This window comes from Eulemur rufifrons, chromosome 7 (genome assembly GCF_041146395.1).
Source record: "Eulemur rufifrons isolate Redbay chromosome 7, OSU_ERuf_1, whole genome shotgun sequence".
NCBI lineage: Eukaryota > Metazoa > Chordata > Mammalia > Primates > Lemuridae > Eulemur > Eulemur rufifrons.
Window position 1 is genome coordinate 67,761,972 of NC_090989.1, and position 25,626 is coordinate 67,787,597.

The following is a 25,626-nucleotide window of genomic DNA, read 5'->3' on the forward strand; positions in this document are numbered from 1 at the left end:
AAAATTATTATAAAACTTACTGATATATAGCAACTATATAGATTTTTAAAAAAATGGAGAAGCAATTTTTCTCAAAGAAATGACAATATTTTCACAAGACACGAGCATCCAAATATTTACAAAAATGAGTTATCGATCAGTAAATTAACTACATGAAAATATATAAAATATATTTTAAAATATAAAAACCATAAAAGAGAAAAAAATTACATAATATTTGGTATAATTAATAACACACATATAGTTTACCTGATAACATCCACTTCCCCAGTCTGGATAACTCAGCTTCCTCTCACACTTTTCCATGACAAATGCAGATTTCTGAATTAGACACACTGAATGAGGTCCGTACTTTTCAGCACCATAATTTTTAAAAATTTCTAAAGTAAATAAAAAAATTCTCCTTAAAAATTGATTTTTGTCTCAAAGAATAAGCATTCCCTATTTACGATTAAACGTTGCTTTAAAAATTAAATGTGTTTAATGGAAGTTTTAAATTAAAAAAAATTAAGATAAACAGGACTTCAAACTCAACTGGGTTCTCAAGAAAGGGATTAGTGGGAGAAAATTACTATATGAGAAGCAAGGGGAAAAAACTGGGCCCAAAGTTATCTAGGTTAGATATACAGAGGAACTGGCACTAAGAATTACTAGATCGCCAGGCGTGGTGGCTCATGTCTATAATCCCAGCACTTTGGGAGGCAGGAGGATCACTTCAAGCCAGGAGTTTGAGACCAGCTGGGCAACACAGTGAGACCTTGGCTCTAGAAAAGAAATCACTAGGTACCAAGATAAGATTCACCTTCACTGGTAGTCTACATAGCAGTCACCTCCAAGTGACTCATGATGGGATGAGGCCAAATGATTTATATTATGGAGGCTTTTTTGAGTGTTGCAACTTTTGCAAAACTTTCTTGTGCCACCTCCTGAAAATCCATAAATAACATGCTTAGTCTCAGACTAAGCACAAACATGCAGAGGTACAGGGTGGAATGAAGGATCACTAAATACCTGATGGAATGAAGCTCTTAAACCCTAGCAATAATTTGCTTTCACTACACTCTATATAACAAACTTCATTTTTTTTTTCTTTTTTTTTGACCGAGTCTCACTGTGTTGCCCCGGCTAGAGTGCCGTGATGTCAGCCTAGCTCACAGCAATCTCAAACTCCTGGGCTCAAGCAATCCTATTGTCTCAGCTTCCCAAGTAGCTGGGACTATAGGCATGCACCACCATGCCCACCTAATTTCCTCTATATGTTTTTAGTTGTCCAGGTAATTTCTTTCTATTTTTTTAGTAGAGATGGGGTCTCACTCTTGCTCAGTCTGGTCTCAAATTCCTGAGTTCAAACGATCCGCCTGCCTTGGCCTCCCAGAGTGCTATGATTACAGGTGTGAGCTACCAGGCCGGGCCCAAACTTCATTTTTTTGAAAGCAGAGAGTTTTGAAGTATTATGAAGTATTTTATGTCAGTTTTAATAAATCTTAATTATGTAAGCTAAGAAAGAAAACGTAAAACAGAATAAAACAGAACTCTATATTTCTTTTATTTATGAGTTTCAAAGTCTTGGGGCTGGGCACAGTGGCTCACGCCTATAATCCTAGGACTTTGGGAGGCTGAGGGGGGAGGATCGCTTGAGGCCAGGAGTTTGAGGTTGCAGTGAGCTATGATGATGTCATTGTACTCTAGCCCGGGTGACAAAGTGAGACTCTGTCTCAAAAATAAACAAGTAAACACCCAAAGTCTTCAAAAAGCATAGCAAACTACAACCCTCAGGCCAAATCCTGACACATGCATTCATTTACATATCGTCTATAACTGCTTTCACATCATAAAAGCAGAGTTGAATAGTTGCTACAGAGAATATATGAACTGCAGGGCCTGAAATATTTATATTTACAAAAAAATGTTTGCCCTTTACAAGAAAAAGTTCACTGATACCAGCTCTAAAACAATAAAATGTGATAGTGTATCTGTGGCAAATATCCATAATTGACAGATCTGTCCATTTCCTTTGCTCTAACATGTTAACTGCTGAATATTATAACTCTTTAGGATGTTTATCAAACAGGTGAGTGATGGAAAAAAATGACTCCAGAAATCTAGTTAAATCTGCCAGGTTTAAGAATAAAAGGTAAAAATATCACAGAAATTTAAAATTTAAATGACTTAGTCTACAATAAAGTATAGAATGGGGAGTGAGGGACCAGTTAAAAATTTTGATGACCACAAAGACAAAAAGTGCTTATTGCTCTTTATTAGCATATCAGATGTGAGAATATTTGTTTACAAAAGCAGTTAGTATGAGCTGTAACTATTATTACAGAATACCCAACTGCCATACTGTTTATTCCTTTGATGTTCTGCTCATTTATATGTATTGAAAGGAAATAAATAATATGGCAATATATCTTACTAGCCATGGGACACCAGTACTATCTTGGTATCTGAAGAGTGACATGTTACTTCTAAATTACATACTAATAAAATACACACTCCCAACAAGAGGAAAAAATAGGTCACCTAAGGTGTTTTAATAAAAAGAGTCCTGCGTTGGAGGATCTTGCACTGATACCAATTAACTGCATCATTTATTGTCTGTTCACTCATCTGTGAAATATACTACCCTCCCTATGTCTCTCATAAAGTTTTTAGAAGGATAAAAAGAAATGATAAAAATGAAAGTGCTCTGCAAATGAAAAGTGCAATGCAGATGTATGGTATTACTAAAATACAGTGTGTGTGCACACAGGCACATGTGTATCTGATCGCTAACAATCTTCTCTACACATCATGCATAGTTCTAAGCACTTACTATATTAATTCACTTAATTCTCACAACTCTATGAAATAAGCATTATTATCCCCATTGTACAGATGAAGAAACAGGCAAAGTTAGGTAACTTCTTAAAGATGGATAGCAGTCAAACTGTAACATAAACTCAGTCTGGCTCCAGGGTATGTACCCTTAACTGCTATCATATACTGTTAATATATAATTTTAATATGTATATAACATTTCTTTTCACTAGACTACTAACCTGGTTGATTTTCCAATATTCTACAATCTGAGCTGCGCTGATATTCACCACTTAAATGCCAACTGAATTCCTGACTGAATGGGCAATAGTCAGCAATTTCTACTGAACCACCGTAATAAGGCAAATCTTCTGCAGGTATTCCACTGAGTTCATCAAAGTACTACAAAAAAAATCATTGGGAAGATGAGAGAGTAAGAAACATTCTATATAATCAAAATAAAGTACACAGGCAATTTATAGCACATTCTAATACCGTATAATACAAGATATGAATGTGCTTTTCTTTATAAACAGCACAGAGACTACAGTAACATACCACCTGAGGGGTATTTTGAGGTTGCTATAGTTTTAGAAATAAGCAGGATAAGTTAATTAGTCTAAGTTCTTTATTAAAATGGCAAATTTGACTAATTTTTTAAAAGAATGAAATAGAATTACACTGACCAAAAGGAAGTTTTAAGAGTTGACAAAACACAAACTAATGCATAGAATTAAGACATTTTCAACATGTACTTTTCTAGTATTTTTAGGAGACTTAATTTATATGTTGTTTTGACAATGTGAAAAAATAAAAATCTGAGAAAATAATTGAGGTCATACCTATAAAATACTCTGAACACAAAAGGAGCAAGCCACCAGATAAATTTTAAAGATTTCACATTTTACATCAGCTTATTGAGTTTTATTACTATGCCTAGAAATATAGTTGCCATCTTACGGTGTCTTAAGCACTGAGCAGGGTCATAAATATATGTAGGAAGTTCACCATTTTAAATTAGCTTCTGAGACATCATTTCTGAATAAAGAATCCTTATAAATGGCAGGTAAAGCTGAGGCTTTTTAGAGATAGCTATGGCAACAAGAAACTTAAAGGTCAACTCAGAGATTCAGGCTGGATATGTGGGACTATCTCCTTCATCTTTCAGATCCCATGAATCAAATCTTTTCTAAAGCAGAACTTCCAAGTCTTCTAATTAATTGGTTTACAAAACTTAAGTTATTTTCTTCAAAGAATTTTATTTTCTGTGTAAATTAGAGGAATTTAAAGAGGAAGATTCTGGAAACAATTAAAAAATATAAACAGTTTAAAAATATATCAAAACAAATATTCTAAACATCTCTTGCTATTATAACAAGGCATTGCTAGATACTAACTAATGCTATCGATTAGCACATTAGTTTTAAAGAAATGGAGGAATTACTCAAGTTTTTTCTAGCTTTTGGAATAAAAATGGGGCCTTATAAAATTTAAAAACTTAAGAGAATTCACTCTTCTAATTCAAAATGGAGACTACTTTTTAAAAAGTGGATTCCTAAAATTATGTCCCAAACAAATGTTACCTGGTACTCTTGTGGTAAAGGTTTAGGAAACTTCTGCAAATTACAAACTGCAACCGCTCTCTGGTCCTGTCTGCAAGTTAGCTGCAATGGATTACTTCTGAGCGTGTCACAATAAGGGTTCAGCATCTGTCTCCTGCACACAAAGATAAGCACCATGAAATCAAATTTTAAAGAAAATGTTACAAGTCTATTTTAGAGTTTGTCTTCTTAATTATAATTTCAATATATTTTAAGTCTATAATTAATTGCTGAATCTATAATTAATTGCTGAAGTCTATAATTAATTGCTGTGGTGACAGAAATGTTCTGTACCTGACAGTATCAATGTCAACATTCTGGTTGTGATATTGTACTATAGTTTTGCAAGATTCTATCTATCATGGAAATTGGATAAAGAGGACGTTATTTATATATATATGTTTATATATTTATGTATATTTAACTTTTTATTTTGAGATCATTGTAAAAAATATACAGCGATCCCATGTACTCTTTAAACATATATATATATTATAATCGTCCGTCAGTATCTGTGGGTTCCGCACCTGTGGATTCAAACAACTGCAACTGAAAATGTTTGGGGAAAAAAAAATAATGGTTGCATTTGTACTAAACATGTACAAATCTTTTTTTTCTTGTCATTCCCTAAACAATATAGTATAACAACTATTTACATGGTATTTACATTGTACGTTATAAATAATCTAGAGGTGATTTAAAGTACACAGAAAGATGTACACAGGTTATATGAAAATACTACATTTTACATAAGGGTCTTGAGCATCTGTGGATTTTGGAATTCACAGGAGGTCCTGGACCCAATCCCCTATAGATACTGAAGAACGATTGTATATATGTGTATTTTTACATATACATATCTCTCTCTCCATCAAAAAGATAGATACTCTGTATTTTACAAAAGTTTGCTAGGTGATTATGATATACATCTGGGGTTGAGAACAACTTTTCATAAATCCCTTTGTGTTTTTTTGATACAGAATCAACATTTTCATCTATGTTTATAAGTGCAATCTCTGGAGAAAACAAGAATGACAGAGTATGCAAAAAGCTTGCAACATATATATATTTATAAATTATAAGTTAAATAGAAATGTTCATGGCTCTGGCCCCCTTACTGTGGATTCTTTGACTATAAAATTCAGAACAATACCAAAGCTACTTTTATTATAATATTATTACCAAGCACTTGTTGATGGTTTTCTACACATTTTGAAATTGAACTGCTCAGACCACATTTTGAAAACAGTTAACATTTTACGTTTAGGATAAAGAACAAAATCAGAAATGAATTGTGTAACCAATGATCTTGTGAGGAAATGCACTCTTACTTTTGTCTCTGCTGATCAATCCAGAATTTACAGCTCTTCCTGACAAAGTCACAGCCCATTCCTCGGCCCCAGTCTAACTTCTCAGCCATGCTGTAATTTGCTTTATACCAGCTGTGGAAATAATTCAAACAAAGTACTTTTTATTACTGTAATTTTTTTTTTTAGAGACAGAGTCTCGTTCTGTTGCCCAGGCTGGAGTGCAGTGGCATGATCATAGCTCACTGTAACCTCCAACTCCTGGGCTCAAGTGAACATTCTGCCTCAGCCTCCTGAGTAGCTAGGACTACAGGCATGCACCACAACATGCAGCTAATTTTTATTTATTTATTTTTTTTTAGAGACAGGGTCTTGCTATGTTGCCCAGGCTGGTCTTGAACACCTGGTCTCAAGGAATCCTGTCACCTCAGCCTCCCAAAGCACTTGGATTACAAGCGTGAGCCACCATGCCTGGCTGGTGGGGAAAGAGTTATAATGGTACTAAAAGGAATCCAGTGTCTTGTTTTTTTTCCTTTTCAAAAATATAAATTTCCTAACTTGGTCCACTGAAAAGTACAAGAAGTAATGACAATCCAGTCACAGTGAACACAGTGCCTAGACTGTGGTTTCTAAGCACTATTCTTCCTTAAAAGGAACCAGTGCACCTTGAAAGACTGGCTGATGCCCAGATCTAGGACTCAGCATGTGCTATTCAGCCTGGTACATTCTGCTACACCAGAAAGCAAGGAAGCTATCAAAAACTAATGAGTCTTGTCAAAAGGACTCAGGAGACAACCAAGAAAAAGACTCCCCTTGGCCAATGATATGGCAATATGAGCATTAAAAAAAAGAATGAATGCAACTGTCTGATATATGAAAAACTATGACTTCCTAGTACTAAAAAAGAAAAGGAGAGCCCTTCTCATAAAAAAATATATATAATTGGACATCATTGTGAATACCTAAGGAACAAACTCTACTTTAAAAACTGGCAATTAGAAGGAAAGAATTAACCATTTATCAATAGTGTTACAAACTATATTTCAGGGTTAGTAAATAGCCCTGGTTTAATGAGAGAAAACACTTTACAGAATTCCAGCTAGTGAAAGTGGAAAAAACAGTAGAATTAGAAGAGTACCATTATGTAACCCTTCTTTCATTAATTGATTAGGGAAACAATCATTAAAGGATGAAAAAAATCAGACAAAGGATTGGTGGAAAATTTTAAAATGGAGGTATCAGGGAGTGATCATTTGAATCTACTAATCAACCACAGCATCAGTATAGTGAGAATATATTATTATATGCACTCAACATCACCTATGAAGTAATTTTGCAAACAGACAAAAAAGCTAAACCTGAATCTAAACAAGCATCTAGAACAAACTTCTATTTCTAAGAAATACAGGGAATTGTAGGACAAAGGAATATATAAGCAAATCTAGAATTTGAGACATTCTGTAGGACAACTGACCTGGTTCTGCAATAAATCAATGGCATGAAAAAAAGTGGAGGGATGTTTTGTAGGGACTGCTCTAGATTAAAAGACTTAAGAGATGTAACAACTAATCAGGATCTTATTTGGATCCTGATTTAAACAAACCAGTTGTAAAAAGAGAGAAAGAGGGGATACATGATTATGAACTCGGTAGTAGAAGATATTAGGAAATTATTATTGGTTATTAGTATTGTGGTTATATTTAAAAATATCCATGCTTTTTAGAGACTCATGCTATAGTACACAGGGATGAAATAATTTGATATCTGTGATTTGAAAAATAAAAAAGAAAGAATGTTGCAAATATGGCAATGTCTTCATTACTGTTCAATCAGGTTATGGGTATAATGGGGTTCATTGTATATACACACTGTTTTATGCATGTATTTTGTATATATTGGTAAATTTCATAAAATATTTAAAATAATAATATCCCCAAGATAGTGAATTCCATCTGGACTTCAAAACTTTATCACTTACAGAAAGTAGCGTTTAATCTCAAGGCACTGCAAATTAATGACTTTTTAGAATACTATTTTCTACATCCTAAAGGCATAAAAGTGATCCTCAATCTCTTCATTTTGTAGAACTCTATATTTTTTCCATGCTGTTCTTGCTTTGGGCTAAAGGAAAATTAAACAAGTAGATGACTTCTGTAGCTTCTTTGTCCTAAAACAATGCCCATGAGGTATTTAGTTATATCCAACTTCTGCCTCCTCTCTCTCCCCCTCAGGCATGGCTTTGCCTCCCAAATGACAGAGATGTGGTGAGCATGATTTCTAAACTTCTTTAATTTCCCGCCTCCACCTACAAAATGACTTGCATTCTCACTCTTATTCTTTCTTCCTGAATTAATGGATAGAGTAGTGTCTCTCTTCTCATTCAAGCTAATTCTCTTTTGGTTCTCTGGATCCCACTCATCTTGTATTCTCAGGGACAAAGCTACGTTAATAATGTCCTTTTTTACCTCTATCTTCCTCTCTCATTTAAGTAGCTCAGCCTAAGAACGTCTGTCTCTCTCATTTTTATTGAAACTGTTCTCAGGGTCAACAATGACCCCTGTACTTTTAAATTCTTATAACTCTTTGGCTACCCCTCCCTCAGCCCAAAGTTAAAGCAAGGTCAACAATTTTCATGGTTTTAATAACACCTCTACCACTAATTTTTAAATTTGATTCCATTTTCAAATTTTTCTTCAGGCTGTCTTAGAGAGAGTAAGAGGCAATAATGCTTCTACTAAAGCAGCTCTGACTTTATTTGTTTGGCATGTAGGGGTTCTGTAAAAGATCTCATTTAAAAACAGTATTTCACTGCTTTACCAGAAAGTTCTACTGCTTTAAAAACCAGGAATCTATATATCACCAATTTCATTTAAAATTTTAAAAATTATTTAGTCTTTCCTTCATATTAGCATAGTCTCTGCTTATTAGAAGATAAATTTCATAATATCAGGGATTTGTTCTATTCATTACTATATCTCAGGGCCTCACACATTTATTGAATGAATGAATGGAGCTGGTGTATATAATGGACAGCTAACTGCTTACCAGATTCAAAGAATCAGTCCACCTCAGCCAGGTGTGGTAGCTCACGCCTGTAATCTTAGCACTCTGGGAGGCCCAGGAAGGAGGATCTCTTGAGGTCAAGAGTTTGAGACCAGCCTGAGCAAAAGCGAGACCCATCTCTACTAAAAGTAGAAAAAAATTAGCCGGACATGGTGGTGCATGCCTGTATTCCCACCTACTCACGAGGCTGAGGCAGGAAGACTGCTTGAGCCCAGAGTTTGAGGTTGCAGGGAGCTATGATGATGCCACTGGCACTCTGGTCAGGATGACAGAGTGAGACTCCACCTCAAAAAAAAAAAAAAAAAAAAAAAAGAATTAATAAGTACATTTTGCTTCAGTATAAAATGTTAGCATTTTCTTAAGCTACAATCTTATATTCATTTGATTTTAATTAACAATTTATGTAATATTCTCATAGCTGTCTTACCCAGTGTCCTCCATTAATGCCAGAGTGATTCGAGAGAGGACTCGGTTCTGGGTGTGAGAACCAGTCATTGCTTCATTCTGAAAACAACCAAGAGATTTTAATTAGAAGACTCGACTCTTTGCAACTTCCAATTTCTGTGATTCCCCTAATGTATATTTAAAATGTTTCAAGTGTGAGAGGCTGACAAAATATTCACTTAAAAATGGTGAATAGGCCGGGTGCGGTGGCTCACGCCAATAATCCTAGCACCTAGGGAGGCCGAGATGGGAGGATCGCTCAAGGTCAGGAGTTCAAGGCCAGCCTGAGCAAGAGTGAGACCCCCGTCTCTACTAAAAACAGAAAGAAATTATTTGGACAACTAAAAATATATACAGAAAAAATTAGCCAGGCATGGTGGCGCATGCCTGTAGTCCCAGCTACTTGAGAGGCTGAGGCAGAAAGATTGCTTGATCCCAGGAGTTTGAGGTTACTGTGAGCTAAGCTGATGCCACGGCACTCTAGCCTAGGCAACAGAGCCAGACTCTGTCTCAAAAAAAAAAAAAAATGGTGAAATACATAAACCTTCTTTAAAATGACTAGACTGAAACTTAAAACGAAATCTATTTTCTGCCTCAAATATCTCCATTGTGGATGACTTCCCTGGAATGGTAGGCAACTGACATTTAGAACTGTGATGAAAATGAAGATAAGTATATATGGAAACACAAATACTATAAAAATATTAAACTTTCCAGACAAAGTCAAGTGGGTGATTGAGATAGATGCCCAGGCCGGGCGCGGTGGCTCACGCCTGTAATCCTAGCACTCTGGGAGGCCGAGGTGGGCGGATCGTTTGAGCTCAGGAGTTCGAGACCAGCCTGAGCAAGAGCGAGACCCCATCTCTACTAAAAATAGAAAGAAATTATATGGACAGCTAAAAATATATATATAGAAAAAATTAGCCGGGCATGGTGGTGCATGCCTGTAGTCCCAGCTACTCGGGAGGCTGAGACAGGAGGATCGCTTGAGCTCAGGAGTTTGAGGTTGCTGTGAGCTAGGCTAACGCCACGGCACTCACTCTAGCCTGGGCAACAGAGTGAGACTCTGTCTCAAAAAAAAAAAAAAAAAAAAAAAAGAGAGATAGATGCCCAGATAATATGAGGTGTGGGGGGGAATACTTGCCTGAATTATATAGAAAATGCTTTCATAATCCTCAACTTTATGATCACAGAAACACATATTAATGTGCAAAATAAGTACGACAGAATCATGGGATCAAAGGATTTACATGAGGGACCTAAAATATCATCAAGGTGTACTATCTACCCAATATTTTAATTTATACCATAAAATTCCTACCAGGAGGTCACCTAATGGTGAAGACTTCACTGCCTCATAAGGGAGTATATTTCATCTTTGGATAGCTCTGATTATTCTTCGAATCTGAGGTTGAACAGTGGATGGTCATCGCAAGTACTTTGATACCATTCTTTTTAAAACAAAATAGTTTATGCCAGGTACAGGGCATGTGTTTATAGACCCAGCTACTCAGGAGGCTAAGGTAGGAGGATCACTTGAGCCCAAGAGTTCAAGGCCAGCCTATGAAACACAGTGAGAATGTCATCTCTAAAAATAAGTAAATAATAAAATAAAATAAAAAAATAGTTCAAGGACACAGAGTTGATTTCCGAGAAAGGAAGAAGTTCATGAAATTACTACTTTCAAATCTTCCACTGAAAAGTACATAAATTTTCACTTCTGGCCAATCTACAGTTTTCTAAAGGGAATCACTTAAGAAAATTTCTTAAGGAAAATAAAGAAACCAAAATTCCCATGAGAAGAATAAGTATATATGTCTTTCATAAGTTTCCATCATTGTTACTTTGTGGTTAGTCACCTTGATAAGAACAGTAAACAAACATTAATTTCAATCTTTTCATAATTTTACTAACTTTGGTTTACTAACTTTAGTTACATGATGTATGTAAGCTGCATCTAATTATCTAAACAGATCTCTAAAAATAAAAATAAAAACACATATACCTTTTGACCCAGAAATTTCATTTCTAGGGATTTATTCTTTCTCTTTCTATATAAACAAATTTGACCTTGGGTTAACTTTCTAGATCTGTTCCCCTAGAAACCTAATAAAGGTGGAATGTCATCTGCATTATCAGGCAATAACACATAAAGAAAAAAAGACCTCCTGATATGCCTCTGGAATTAAGATTACTGTAAATGATATTCATACAGTTTGGGACTTCCCTGTGTGCAGTGACTCTTATGGGTATGTCCCTTATAAGGATCTGGAAGTTATATCCATGGAACTGTTAAAAAAGCTATTAGTTCCTATTTGTGACATTGTACTTCTAAGCCAGGCTGGTTCTCCCATCCATCTGCTGTGGTCTTGTGCTCCTGTCCTGGAGTTGCAGAAGAGGGGAAAGAGGCAAAGATGCTCCACTCCTGTGTGGAGCACAGGAGAAATGTCTGACTCTGCTGTGCCAGCATGTTGTGTACTCTTTCTAATATCCCTCTAACAGAATCTGTTTTCAGTACTGCTTGTTTAGGTCTTGTGAGTTTATTTAGTTGATTGACTCTAAGAAGACCAATTGAAACACTACTCCTAGAAGGCAATGTATCACAGATATAAGTGAGTTGTTCATTATAATATTTTTTAAACATTTGAAACATAGTTATTCATTAACAGAGCACTGTTATGTTATATTCATTTACTACAATACTATGTTGCTATTAAAAAGTAAGTAGATCCAAGTATATAGTCTATTCTGCTAAAGCATGTATGTCTGCATATGTGAATGAGCTCATGTAGACTGGTAAATGAAGGAATGACATCAATATAACATGGAATCACGTTGGTTCATAATGATTTTTCCATGAATGTTAACATTTTGTGATGATGCAATAGCAGTTAAATACAAAGTACACCAAGATAGCTGAACACAGATAGCAACAGAGGAACGCTGTACTATGTATTATGCCTGTTCACTCCATCTTCTTTCTCTTGGCTCAGTAAAGCCACAGATTCTGCCTGGAAGTGTTTATTACATAATTCTCTCGAATCTTTGTACATTTTACCCTTGTCTCCATTACTCGGATTTACACTCCCCTATCCAGCTACCACTGCCTATTGTTATTGTTGCTGTTGTTAAAGGTAAAGAAATACTACAGTAAACGTAGGATTTTATTTATTGAAATTTGATGTCTTACTAAACTGAGCTAGCAGTTTTATTAGAACTTACTGTTTTTGTTAGTGCTCTCGTTACTTGTTTTCCCCACAAGTCTTGTTATTTTTTAGTGTCTAATTTTGAAGAGGATTTTTAGGAAAGCATACATTGCCTTATAGCACAAGCACCTGTACTGCCTTGGAAAGATGTCTAAGTTATATCATTAAGTGAAAAAAGTTGCATGAATGTATGAACCCATTAAAAAAAAAACAAACTCTGCGTGTGTGTGTATATATATCATATGTATATAACATTTATGAAAGGATATACCAAAAGAGAGTGATTACATCTGTAAAGCAGATCTGGAGAGCTGAAGGGGAAAGGGACCTTTTAATTTTTTACTTTATAACCAGTTAAACTTTTTATCATGAGTGTGAATTACTTTTATTAAGTAAAAAGAATCTAGTAAAATTTAAAAACGAACTGACCTCTAATAACCGTTTTTCCCAGTGGTTGAGCTCAGTGCCCATACCACCTTGATTTTCAAGTTCCATTCCCTCCAGAACCGGACAGTTAAAATGTTTTCGTGCTTCATCCTAAGAACCAGAAAAAAACATAAATCTCACAAAAGTACCATAAGATAATGGAAAACTCTTTACCACATGGATATAATAAAGTTGACTGAAAAATTTCTTTGGTGAGGAGAGAACTTCTTTTAAAAACAAGGTTTTTAATATAATTAAATAAAACATTTTGATGCTGTTCTTTGCTAGGAAAATACTATTTCTCCTAATATTTTTTCTTTTCTTTGAAGAGTTTGACTTTAAATCACATATATTTTTAAAAAGTTATAGACTAGTACGATTGCCACTTGTAACTCTTGGCTCAACAATTATTTAAAATTTCAATATTTGATTGTAAACTGATAATTTCTTTTCTTTTTTTCTTTCTTTTTTTTTTTTTTTTTTGAGACAAGGTCTCCCTCTGTCACCCAGGCTGCAGTGCAGTGGCACAATCAGAGCTCACTGCAACCTCCAACTCCCAGACTCAATGGATCCTCCCAGCTTAGCCTCCCGAGTAGCTGGGACTACATGTGCACACCACCATGCCCAGCTAATTTTTTTTTTTTTTTTGTAGAGACAGGGTCTCACTATGTTGCCCAGGCTAGTCTTGAATTCCTGGGCCTCAAGCGATATTTCCACCTCAGCCTCTGAAAGTGCTGGGATTACAGGCATGAGCCACTGTGCCCAGCATGTAAATTGATAATTTATAACTGTATATATTTAGGAGGTATGATTTCTGAATATAATGTGGAATAATTAAATCAAATTAATTAACATATCCATCACCTCAAATACTTATTTTTTGTGGTGAGAACATTTAAAATTTACTCGTAGTAATTTTGAAATGTGCAACAAACTAGTAGTAACTATAATATATTCCCATGCTGGGCAATAGATCTCGAAAGACACTTATTCTTTCTGAGATTTTGTATGCTTTGACCATCATCTCCCTGTTCTCCCCATCCCCCAAAATGTCTGTAACCACTATTCTACTCTCTGCTTCTGAGTTCGATTGATTTAGATGCCACATATAAGTAAGAATATGAGGTATTTGTCTTTCTGTGCCTGGCTTATTTCACTTAGCATAATGTTCTCCAATTTCATCCATGTTGTCACAAATGACAGAATTCCCCACTTTTATTAGGGCTGAATTGTATTCCATTGTGTATACAGTTAATCCTTGAACAAGGTGGGTGTTAGGAATGCTAACCCCCAATGCTGTCAAAAATAATGTAACTTTTGACTTCCCTAAAACTTGACTACTAATAGCCTACTGTTAACCAGAAGACTTACTGATATCATGAACAATTAACACACATATTCTGTATGTTAAATGTACTATATACTGAATTATGACAATAAAGCTACAGAAAAAAATGTTATTAAGAAAATCATAAAGATAGGAACACCTTTAGCCGGGACTCAAGCATTACGAAAGCGATCCGTGTAACATAAAACATTTATACCTCCTTAATATTTTGAAATTTTAAAAAAAAGGTAAAATTGGAAAAAAAAATTATAAGGAAGAGAAAATAAATTTACTATAAGTCAAAGTGAATCATTCTTAAAGGTCTTCATCTTCATGGTCTTCATGTTGAGTAGGCTTAGGAGGAGGAGGAAGAGGGGTTGGAATTTCTGTCTCAGGGGTGGCAGAGGTGGCAGAAAATCTGCATATAAATGGGCCCTTAGAGTCCAAACCTGTGTTGTTTAAGGGTCAATTGTGTATACCACATTTTCTTTATCCATTCATCTGTTGATAGACACTTAGGTTGATTCCATAACTTGGCTACTGTGAACAGTGCTGCAATGAGCCTGGAAGTGTAGACATTTCTTTGCCAAACTGGTTTCAAATCTTTTGGGTAAATACCCAGAAGTGGGATTGCTGGATCAAATGGTAATTCTACTTTTAGTTTTTTGAAGTAACTCCAGTTTTCCATAATTGCTGTACTAGTTTACATTCCCACTAATAGTGTACAAGGGTTCTCATTTTTCCACATCCTTGCCAACACTTGTTATCTTTTACCCTTTGGATAACAGACATTCTGACAGGCATGAGATGATATCTCCTTGTAGTTTTAATTTGCATTTCTGTAATGATTAGCAATGTTGACCATTTTTTCATGTATCTGTTGGTCATCCATGTGTCTTCATTCAAGAAATGTCTATTTAAGTCCTTCGTCCATTTTTTATTTGGGTTTTGTGTTTTCTTGATATTGAGTTCCTTATATACTTTAGATATTAAACCCTTATCAGATGTATAGCTTGTAAATCTTTTCTCCCAATCCGTAGGTTATCTCGACACTATTAATTGTTTTCTTTGTGGTGTAGAAGCTTTTAGTTTGATTTAGTAACCCCATTTGTCTACTTTTGTTGCCTGTGATTTTGGAGTCAAATCCAAAAAAACACTGTCCAGACCAATGTCATATTGTTTTCCACCCATGTTTTCTTCTAATAGTTTTACAGTTTCTGATCTTGTATTTAAGTCTTTAATATATTTTGAGATGATTTTTGTATACAGTATGAGATAAGAGTCTAATTTCATTCTTTTGCATATAGATATCCAGTTTTCCCAACACAATTTATTTAAGAGACTATCCTTTTCCCATTGTGTATTCTCGGTACTTTTGTCAAAAATCAATCGACCATATAGGTGTGGGTTCATTCTGGGCTCTCTATTCTGTTCCATTAGTTAACATGCCTGTTTTTATGCCAGTATCATGCTGTTTTACTATTCTACAGCTTTGTAGTATAGTTTGAATTCAGGCAGTGTGATGCCTCAAGCTTTGTTCTTTTTGTTCATTATTGCTATGGCTACTCAGGTTTTTGTGTTTCAGTATGAATTTTAGGATTGCTTTTTCTATTTCTAAGAAAAATTACAATGGAATTTTGATAAGGGTTGCACTCAATCTGTAGATTGTTTTGGATAGTATATTTTAATAACATTAATTTTTCTAATCCATGAACATGGGATTTGTGTCTTCTTCAATTTCTTTCATCAGTGTTTTATAGTTTTCAGTGTACAGGTCTTTCATCTCCCTGGTTAAATTAATTTCTAAGTATTTTTTTTTTTTGGTAGTTATTGTAAATGAGATTGTTCTTTTGATTTCTTTTTTGGATGGTTCATTGTTAGTGTATAGAAACACTACTGATTTTTGTGTGCTGATTTTGTATTCTCCAACTTTACTGTATTCATTTATTAGTTCTAACAGTTTTTTGATTGAGTCTCTAGGGTTTTCTACATATGAGATCATGTTATCTGCAAACAACAATAATTTCACTTCTTCCCTTCCTACCTAGATGCCTTTTATTTCTTTCTATTGCCTGATTGCTCCGGCAAGGACTTCCAATACTAGGTTGAATAAAAGTAGTGAGAGTAGCATACTTATCTTCCTCCAGATATTAAAGGAAAGGCTTTTTTCACCAGCAAGTATGTTTGCTGCAGACTTATCTTATACAGACTTTATTGTATTGACATATTTTCCTTTTATACCTAATTTGGTGAGAGTTTTATTATAAAAGGATGTTGAATTTTGCCAAATGCTTTTTCTGTATCTATTGAGATGATCATATGGTTTTTGTCCTTCATTCTGTTGGATATATCACATTTACTAATTTGCATATGTTGAACCCACACTCACATTACATGGATAAATCCCACTTGATTATGAACTTTTTAATGTGTTGTTGAATTCAACAATTCTAGTATTTTGTTGAAGATTTTTGCATTATGTTCATCAAGGATATTGGCCTGTAATTTTCTTTTCTTTGTAATGTCCTTGTCTGGTTTAGGTATTAGGGTAATGGTGGCCTCATAAAAAGAGTTTGGAAGTATTCCTTCCTCTCCTATTTTATGGAAGAGTTTGAGAAGGATTGGTATTAGTTCGTCTTTAGATGTTTGGTAGAATTCAGCAGTAAAACAATCAGGTCCTGGGCTTTTCTTTGATGGAAGACTTTTTATTACTGATTCAATCTCTCTACTTGTTATTGGTCTGCTCAGATTTTCCATTTCTTCCTGATCCAGTCTTGGTAGGCTGTGTGTGTCTGGGAATTTATCCATTTCTTCTAAGTTATCCAATTTGTTGGCATATTACTGTTCATAGTAGTCTCTTATGATCCTTTGTATTTCTTTGGTATTAGTTGTAATGTCTCCTCTTTTATTTCTGATTTTATTTATTTGAGCCTTCTTTTTTTCTTAGTCTATCTAGCTAAGTAAAGGTTTGTCAATTTTGTTTATTTCTTCAAAAAACCAACTCTTAGGTTTGTTGATATTTTATATTGTTTTTCTAGTCTCTATTTCATTTATTTTTGCTCTTTATTATTTCCTTCCTTCTGCTACCTTTGGGCTTTGTTCTTTTTCTAGTTACTTGAGGAGTAAAGTTAAGCTGTTTATTTGAGATCTTTCTTCTTATATGATGTAGGCATTTACTGCTACAAACTTCCCCTTAGAACTACTTCTGCTGTATCCTATAAGTTTTGGTATGTTGTGGTTCCATTTTCATTTGTCTCAAGATGTTTCATAATTTCCCTTTTAATTTCTTCATTGGCCCACTGGTTGGTCAGGAGCATGTTGTTTAATTTCCATATTACTTGTAAATTTTCCAAAATTCCTCCTGTTATTGATTTCTAGTTTCATACCGTACCATTGTAGTTAAAATGATACTTGATATGATTTCAATCTTCTTAAATTCGCTAAGGTTTGTTCTGTGCCCTAACATGTGATCTATCCTGGAGAATGTTCCATGTGTACTTGAGAAGACTGTGTATTCTGCTGCTGTTGCACAGAACATTCTGTATATGTCTGTTAGGTCCATTGGGTGTAAAGTGTTGTTCAAGTCCAATGTTTCCTTATTAATTTTCTATCAGAATGTTCCATCCATTGTTGAAAGTGTAGTACTAAAGTCCCCTACTATTACTATTGCAATCTATCTCTTCTTTCAGATTGTTTAATATGTTTATTAGGTTATTAAGTATGGAATGCCCAATTTCCTTAGGTACTAATTTGACAGTTGATATCTCTGACATTTCACCTTGACACTTCTTATTTGTTTGTTTATTGTGAAGGTATATCCTCATTCTTTCAAAAGCACAATTTGGCTTGTGATTATCTTCCAATATTTTATAGAGCAATTTTTGTGAAACCACGGATAAGTAAAAATGTAGTGTTATTTTTGAATATGAGTTCCGTCATGGAACCAATGCAGCGCAGATAGCTCAAAATATCAACAAAGTGTTTGGGAAGGATGTGGCTAATGAACTCACAGTACGTCAATGGTTGCAGAAGTTCCATTCTGGTGATTTTAATTTTGAAAATGAGCCATGTGGGTGACCTGAGACCAAGGTTGATAATAATGAGCTGAAAGCTGTAGTGGAAGCAAATCCATCTCAACCTACGCGTGAATTAGCAGCAAAGTTTGACGTTACTATTCATTCCAACAATATTGGACAATTTGAAACAAATCAGCGAGATAAAGAAGCTGGATAGGTGGGTACCTCATGAATTAAACAAGCATCAGAAGAGAAATTGTCTCAAGGCTTGCCTTTCTTTGCTGTCATGACATAAAAGAGAACCATTTCTACATTGTATTGTTACATGTGATGAAAAATGGACGCTTTTTGACAATTGGAAGCATTCTGCACAGTGGATGGATAAAGATGAAGTGCTGAAACACAGTGCAAAACTCAATATTCATCAATAAAACCTAATGGCATCTGTTTGGTGGTCCGACACTGATATTATCTACTACAGCTTCATGAAACCTGGTCAACTGATTAACAGTGGATGTCTACTGCAACCAATTGGATGAAATGATGAGGATGCTTGCGATTAAGCAGCCAAAATTGGTCAATAGAGACAAGCTAATCCTATTGCAAAACCACATGTTGCAAAAAACAACGCTGCTCAAACTACAGAAGCTGGACTTGGAAACTCTGTCATCCACTGTATTCATCAAACCTTGCACCAACTGACACTTCTTACAGGCTTTGGAACACTTCTTGCAAGGAAAAATATTTAATTCTCAACAGACTGTGGAAAGTGCCTTTTGTGATTTCGTTGCCATTTGTTCTTCGGGCTTCTTTGCTGCTGGCAAGCTACTGTTAAGATGGCAAAACCGTGTCGATAGTTCAGGCACATACTTTGATTAATTGTACTGCTTCTTGTTTGAGATATAATAAACTCAACTTTTGATTTGAAATCAGACATTTCATGTTTAATGATTTAATATATATTAGGTGCTCTGAAGTTGGGTGTATATTTATAATTGTTATATTCTCTTGATGAACCCTTTATGCATTATATAATGTCCTTCTTTGCCTCTTTTTACAGTTTCTCACTTAAAGTCTATTTTCTCTGATACAAGAATAGCTATCCCTGCACTCTCAACAATTCTGATGCAGACATAAATGGCTGTTATTATGGATGTAGTCTTTGTAGGAAAAAACATTTCTTCAGTATAATATAACTTTGCTCATTGGGTTTTGTCTGTCCTTTAGTTAGAGATCTTCAGGGATGGGAAAAAGAGCAAGAACAACAGAAAAGATCAGAAGGCAGAGAGCTATATGTTGTCAAGGAAGGTACAAGGAAGAATAGCTTTCTGTCATTAAATAAGGGGATAAAAGGGACCCTGTGATAGTTAATTTTATGTGTCAACTTGACTGGGCCAGGGTGTCCAGATATTTGGCGGCCCAGATATTCTGGATGTTTCTGTGAGGGTTTTATTTTTTTAATGAAATTAACATTTATAATCAGTGAACCCTGAGTTAAAGCAGATCACGCTCCATAATGGGGGTAGGCCACATGTAATCAGTTGAAGGTTTAAACAAAACAAAGACTGACCTCCCCTGAACAAGTAGTAATTCTGCCTTTGTACTCGAACTGAAAACTCTTCCCTGACTCTCTAGCCTGCTGGCCTATCCCATCAGATTTGGACTTGCCAAGCTTCCACAGTCATGTCAGCCAATCCCTTAAAAGAAATATCTCTCTCTCTCTCTCTGTGTGTGTGTGTGTATGCACATCCTATTGGTTCTGTTTCTCTGGAGAACCTTGACTAATACAGACCCCAAATGGAAACAGTACCAGTGATCCTAAGAGGTACCACAACAGAGGAGGCACTGGCCTAAAGCAGTGGGTGGGATGGACACCACAAGAGTCATTGTCAAATTTCCATTTCCTCAGACTTCTCTTGGCTTGTACTGTCTTCATAGTATAGTCTCTGGAATTTAATCATAAGTTCTTACACAATTATGATTAGTAAAGAAAGGACCATAATGAAGGAAAAGAGCAGATAGCTCATGAGACATGAAGAAGTTCAGTAATACTTACAACAACACGAGGTGTTACTAGGAGATACACAGTGTGACGAACTACCTTATTATCTCGAACATCCCATAATCTCTCCACTTTTTGGACTACTTTATCACTCCACTGATATAATCCAAGACTGCAATTACAGAATAAAAAGACAATAATTTTTGCCAATTACATTAAATGTAAATGTGTTTATGCCTTCTTCTGTCTAGACATCCAATGTGCTATACATTGTACCACAGAGCCAGGTACAAAATGTTTATGAATATCAACAAGAAATTAAAATATTTGAGAGCTTACTCTGTACCAAGTCCATGCAAAGACTTGATAAGCATTTTTTAATTTAATCTTTTCAACAATCCTCTGAGATTATCATCATTATTTTGTAGATAAAGAGACAGAGGTTTAAGGAGATGAAGTAACTTGCTCAAGTTCACATGGCTAAGATGACAATGAATTACTTCCTTTTGATACATTTATTATATAAAAAAACAAAAGCAAGTCCAGAGACATACCCAAACATATAAGGAAATCTAACCAAAAAAATATTATATTAATTTAGTAGAAAAGTATAATTTTTAAAATATCTATGCTATGAAACTGGTTATATATCTGAGGGGAAAAATTAAATCCCTATTTCATGCCATATACAAAAATAGATTCCAGAAAGAAGTCAGTGAAAATGGCAGAGTAAAAATTTCTGAAAATTCTCTCCTCCATTAAAGCAACGAGAAAACTAGCCAAATTGTACAAATCAACTTTTCAAAACTCTCAAAATTAACCAAAGGTTTATAGCAATCCAGGAAGCATTTGTTCACTAAAAATGGATGAATCAGCAAGCACAGGAAGCTTTGTGGTGTTTTTCCGTGCCTTCTCTCCAGCTTTGTGGCAGCCTTAGAAGCCAAGAGCCCACAATCAGGATGAAAACCCTCAACCTGATAGCCGCTGGAGGGGGCAGAACAGGGTTGATGGGAAAAATTAATTAAAAACCCATGACCCAACCACACATCTACAAGAGACACAGTTGAGTTTAAAATAGGTACAAAATAAAAGGATTAAAAAATATACATTATTAAACAGAACTCCAAAGAGAGCTGGAATGGCTATATTAATATCAGACAAAATAGACTTTAAAATAAAAATTGTTACTAGAAGGACATTTTATAATGATAAAAGCCTTTGGTCCATCTGCCATAAAAATTATAAATATATATGCACCTTATAAGGGAGTCCCCAAATATATGAATCAAAAATAAATTCCAAATGGATTAAAGCAAAGAATGTAAAAAAATCAAATTATATTTACCAGAAGAAATTTAGGAGAATATAATCTTTGGAGGGCAGAAACCATCTTAAACAATAAAGAAAAAAGATGAATTAAATGATATAAAATTTAAAAACTTTTCTATATGGCAAAAATATGATAAATGAAGTAAAAAGATGAAGAACTAATCAGAAATATTTACAACAAACATGAAAAAGGATTGACATTCCTAATTTATATTAAAAAAAAAAAACTCTACAAAGTGATTAGAAAAGGAAAACTAACCTAAAAGACTAGACAAAGAGAACAGCAGTATACAAAGAGAAAATGCAAATGGCTAAAACCTCACTAGTAGTCCCGGAAATACAACGAGATACCATCTTTTATCCACCCAATTGGCCTAAAAAAAAGACTGAAAATATCCAGTCCTAGTAAGGTGGTAACAAAAGCATTCATACATTCCTGGTGGGAATGTGCTCTGTCATACCTTCATAAAAAATGTCACAGCAGTTTTTATTAAAATGTATAGTGTATATAGATTTTAAATCAATAATCCCACTTGGGGAAATCTACCCTACATAAATAAAATCACTATTACAAAAGCACTATATTTATTATAGAAAATTACGGTGGATATCTTCATTTTTCTCTATAACCTAAATCACTCTTTTTCTGGCTTTTTCCCTAGATTATCTCTGCCGCTGTCCTCATAAATCTCTCATTCTCATTAATAGAACAGAATATGAAGAGGGTTTTCCCAAAATTATTTTATAAAAATTTCAAACACACAAAATGTTGAAAGAATTGTATAGTGAACACCCTTATACTCAATATCTATAACCTAAATTCTACAATTAACATTTTGTTATATTTACCATATTATCTGTTCATCTCCCCATGCTTCAGAGATGTTATTTTTAATTCCTTTTATTTTTTCCCATGGCAAGGCAATGTTTAAACATAGTCAACAAAGTCAGCCAGAAATTAAAGTTTTTACCTTATTAATCACTGCAATACTCTCTTCACCATTCATACTTCGAGATTAATAGTTCCTCAAACAGAGAGAGTAGAGGCAAATCCAATTCTTTGCATCTCTAATAACTGAATTTATTATTCCATTATCTCCATTTATACTGAAAGATTTCATGCTTTTGAGGAATACCCTCAATACAAGAAAGCACTGTAAATTATGGGCTTAACAACAGTTTGTGTGAGTCTCTCCTTCTTACTTTTATCATAATATAGATGACGCCTATCTCACCATTTATGTTTTCCAAAAGACCACAATTCTTAGGAAAGATCAGACTTCTCCCACATTACCAAACACACACAAGCTAGGAAAGAGAACATCTTTACATGTACTCTAAAAATACATTATGTTAATTTAATAGATTTAATATATACTATTTAAATAAAGATTTTTGTAACTGAAGTAAAATATATGTAATACAAACATCATAAGTGTAAGGACTCATTTTTTTTTAATCCTGCACCCATATACCACTGCACTGATAAAGATATGGAACAGTGTCAGCACATCTGCGAGGTTTCCTTGTGCTCCTCGCCAATCTATATTCAAACTATATGGCATTTAACAGCTTGCCCTCTGAAGTAAAACCACTCATCTTTTACTGTTGCTAGTTTTTGAACTCCACACAACTGGACTATTTGACTTCTTTTGATCAACATCACATGTGAAATTCATCCATGCTACTAAATATAGCAATAAATAGTGTGTTATTTTTAGTGCTATGTAGTTTTCTTTTTTTTTTTTTTGAGACAGAGTCTCACTCTGTTGCCCAGGCTAGAGTGAGTGCCGTGGCGTCAGCCTAGCTCACAGCAACCTCAAACTCCTGAGCTCAAGCGATCTTCCTGTCTCAGCCTCCCGAGTAGCTGGGACTACAGGCATGCGCCACCATGCCCGGCTAATTTTTTCTATATATATTTTTAGCTGTCCATATAATTTCTTTCTATTTTTAGTAGAGGTGGGGTCTCGCTCTTGCTCAGGCTGGTCTCGAACTCCTGAGCTCAAACGATCCGCCCACCTCGGCCTCCCAGAGTGCTAGGATTACAGGCGTGAGCCACCGCGCCCGGCCTATGTAGTTTTCAAGTATATGAATATATCACAATTTATTTTTCCATTCTACTATTGATGGACCTTTGGGTGGCTTATATTTTTTGGCCAATACCAAAACTGTGCCTTGAATATTCTTATCCTAGTCTTTTCATGAAAATATGCTCTTAGAGATTTATAGTTCTATCACTGATATTCTCTATAAAATCCTTGATAAATTTTTATTTCTTAGTATTGCTTATTTATATTATATATTTTTATATATATAAAATACACATGTATTTTATATATATTTTTATTGCTGCGCTCTTAATAAAACATCAGCTAATTGCAGGACACACTGATCATCGACACTTCTAACTTGTGGCCCTGGGTTCCTCCCAGGGCTACGCCTGTCTGAGTGTCGCTTGATTTTTTTAAATCATTTTGTAAAAAAAAGAAGAAAGAAAAAAAATATATCAGCTAACATGTTAATATTGCTATGTACAGGCAATAATGATTAAAAAGCCAAAGCATAACCAACCTACATATTCCCACAGCCTGACTATACTGTAAAGACAAGTTACAGTGTGGTAGAGAAGAGCCCTCCCTGACAAGAAGAGTCCTGGCTCTTTGGACAAGTAACCTAAGCAAGTATTCTGCATCTCAATTTCTTCATTGATAAAAAGAAGAGATGAAGCTAAATGACCTCTTATCTTCTGTCTTAAGATTACAATTTCCTTAGGTTAGCCATAAAGACACTATTATTTATGACACCTAACATGCTGTGATCCTCAGATTCTAGTCTTAACACCCTACTAAAAGAAAAAAACAAAAATAATAAATACCTATAATTAAAAGGTGGGAGACCATCTGCAAATCTTGAAGTTAGAGGATTTCCATCTTTATCACGGTAGAATGCAAACAGCCCAGCAGAGAAACCCTATATGAAAAAGTTCAAAATGTGTTAAAGTGAAAAATATCAACTCTGATTACAGATATAACATGCCTACTATCAAAGGAGAGCACAGATACTAGTACATAAAAGCACCATGCCAATACCTCTACAGGAACTGCTCATACATTGGAATTGGACAACAATTATGTGTTCCACATTTATGAATTTTAAATTCTACTTACTTGAGGTAATCATTTTTTAATGAACAATTTTCTAAAATTCATTATATGTTTTAAAGTTATGTTTTCAGTGTAAGCAATATAAACTGAATTATTGTGCTATAATGATACTTCCAGACACTATTAAAGTTTAAAAACCATAAAGAGCCCCAGATGTGTTTTTTAATTTCTCTGTCTGCTTATGTGTGTGCATGTTACAAAATGATTCTGAATGTCTGTCTGCTTTTTAAAGTTATTTTAGCCTTCTTCTTTTTTGAGACTGTATCAGGTATTCTGAATACTGGACAAGAGTTGAAAAGATGGAAGCACTATGCTGAATTGCCAAGACTGACACTGACCAAGACTGACACTTGCTTAAAACAAAATCGATGGATTTTTTTTTCTATAATGATTTTGACACCACATAAAATAGATGAGCTTAATTAAACTTTACTCTGAAGATATATACTTGTATGAGTTCAAATACACACATAAAGAAACCATTACTTAGCTAACAATTTCCTTTCCTCTGATTTTGAGAAGGTAGTAAAGTCATCACTACTTCCTTCCTACAAGAATTTCAATAATAGCAGAAGCAGCAGCAGCCCAGGGCTCTGCCATAGCCAGATACTTTCACAGGCCTTTTAGTATCTTTAATTCATAAATATCAGAATTTTAAGGGAAGAAAAACCCTCTACGAAAAAGTTCTTATCATACTTTGTAAGGAAACCTAAGGCACCAACAGTAATGGTAACAAAGACACTCTTTGGCTGTGTTTATCACAATTGCCTCTTCACCTGAATTTACTAACCTCTACAACTGCATCCAAGGAATGCTATTATTAATATTTTAAAACCATTAACAATACCATGTAGGGTAGGGGGCTGTGGGATTAAGTATGCTCCTGAGAGCACTCACAAAAATTAAAAATCTGATTCCTAAGTCCACATTTCATATATATTA

The 25,626-nt window shown here is 34.7% G+C and overlaps 1 protein-coding gene across 2 annotated transcripts in view; it reads right to left on the reverse strand.

Moving 5' to 3' along the window:
- LMLN (leishmanolysin like peptidase) overlaps positions 1–25,626 on the reverse strand; it is a 67,835-nt gene that overhangs the window by 19,873 nt on the left and 22,336 nt on the right. Inside the window, exons 8-15 of one of the 2 annotated variants that reach the window (XM_069472720.1) lie at positions 24,396–24,490; positions 20,246–20,363; positions 12,850–12,957; positions 9,198–9,274; positions 5,732–5,842; positions 4,383–4,515; positions 3,042–3,201; positions 250–380 (exon numbers count right to left, since the gene is read on the reverse strand). In XM_069472720.1, the coding sequence (XP_069328821.1) occupies positions 250–380; positions 3,042–3,201; positions 4,383–4,515; positions 5,732–5,842; positions 9,198–9,274; positions 12,850–12,957; positions 20,246–20,363; positions 24,396–24,490 (933 nt within the window). The remainder of the gene's footprint in view (positions 1–249; positions 381–3,041; positions 3,202–4,382; positions 4,516–5,731; positions 5,843–9,197; positions 9,275–12,849; positions 12,958–20,245; positions 20,364–24,395; positions 24,491–25,626) is intronic. The other variant, XM_069472721.1, reaches the window with a different exon arrangement.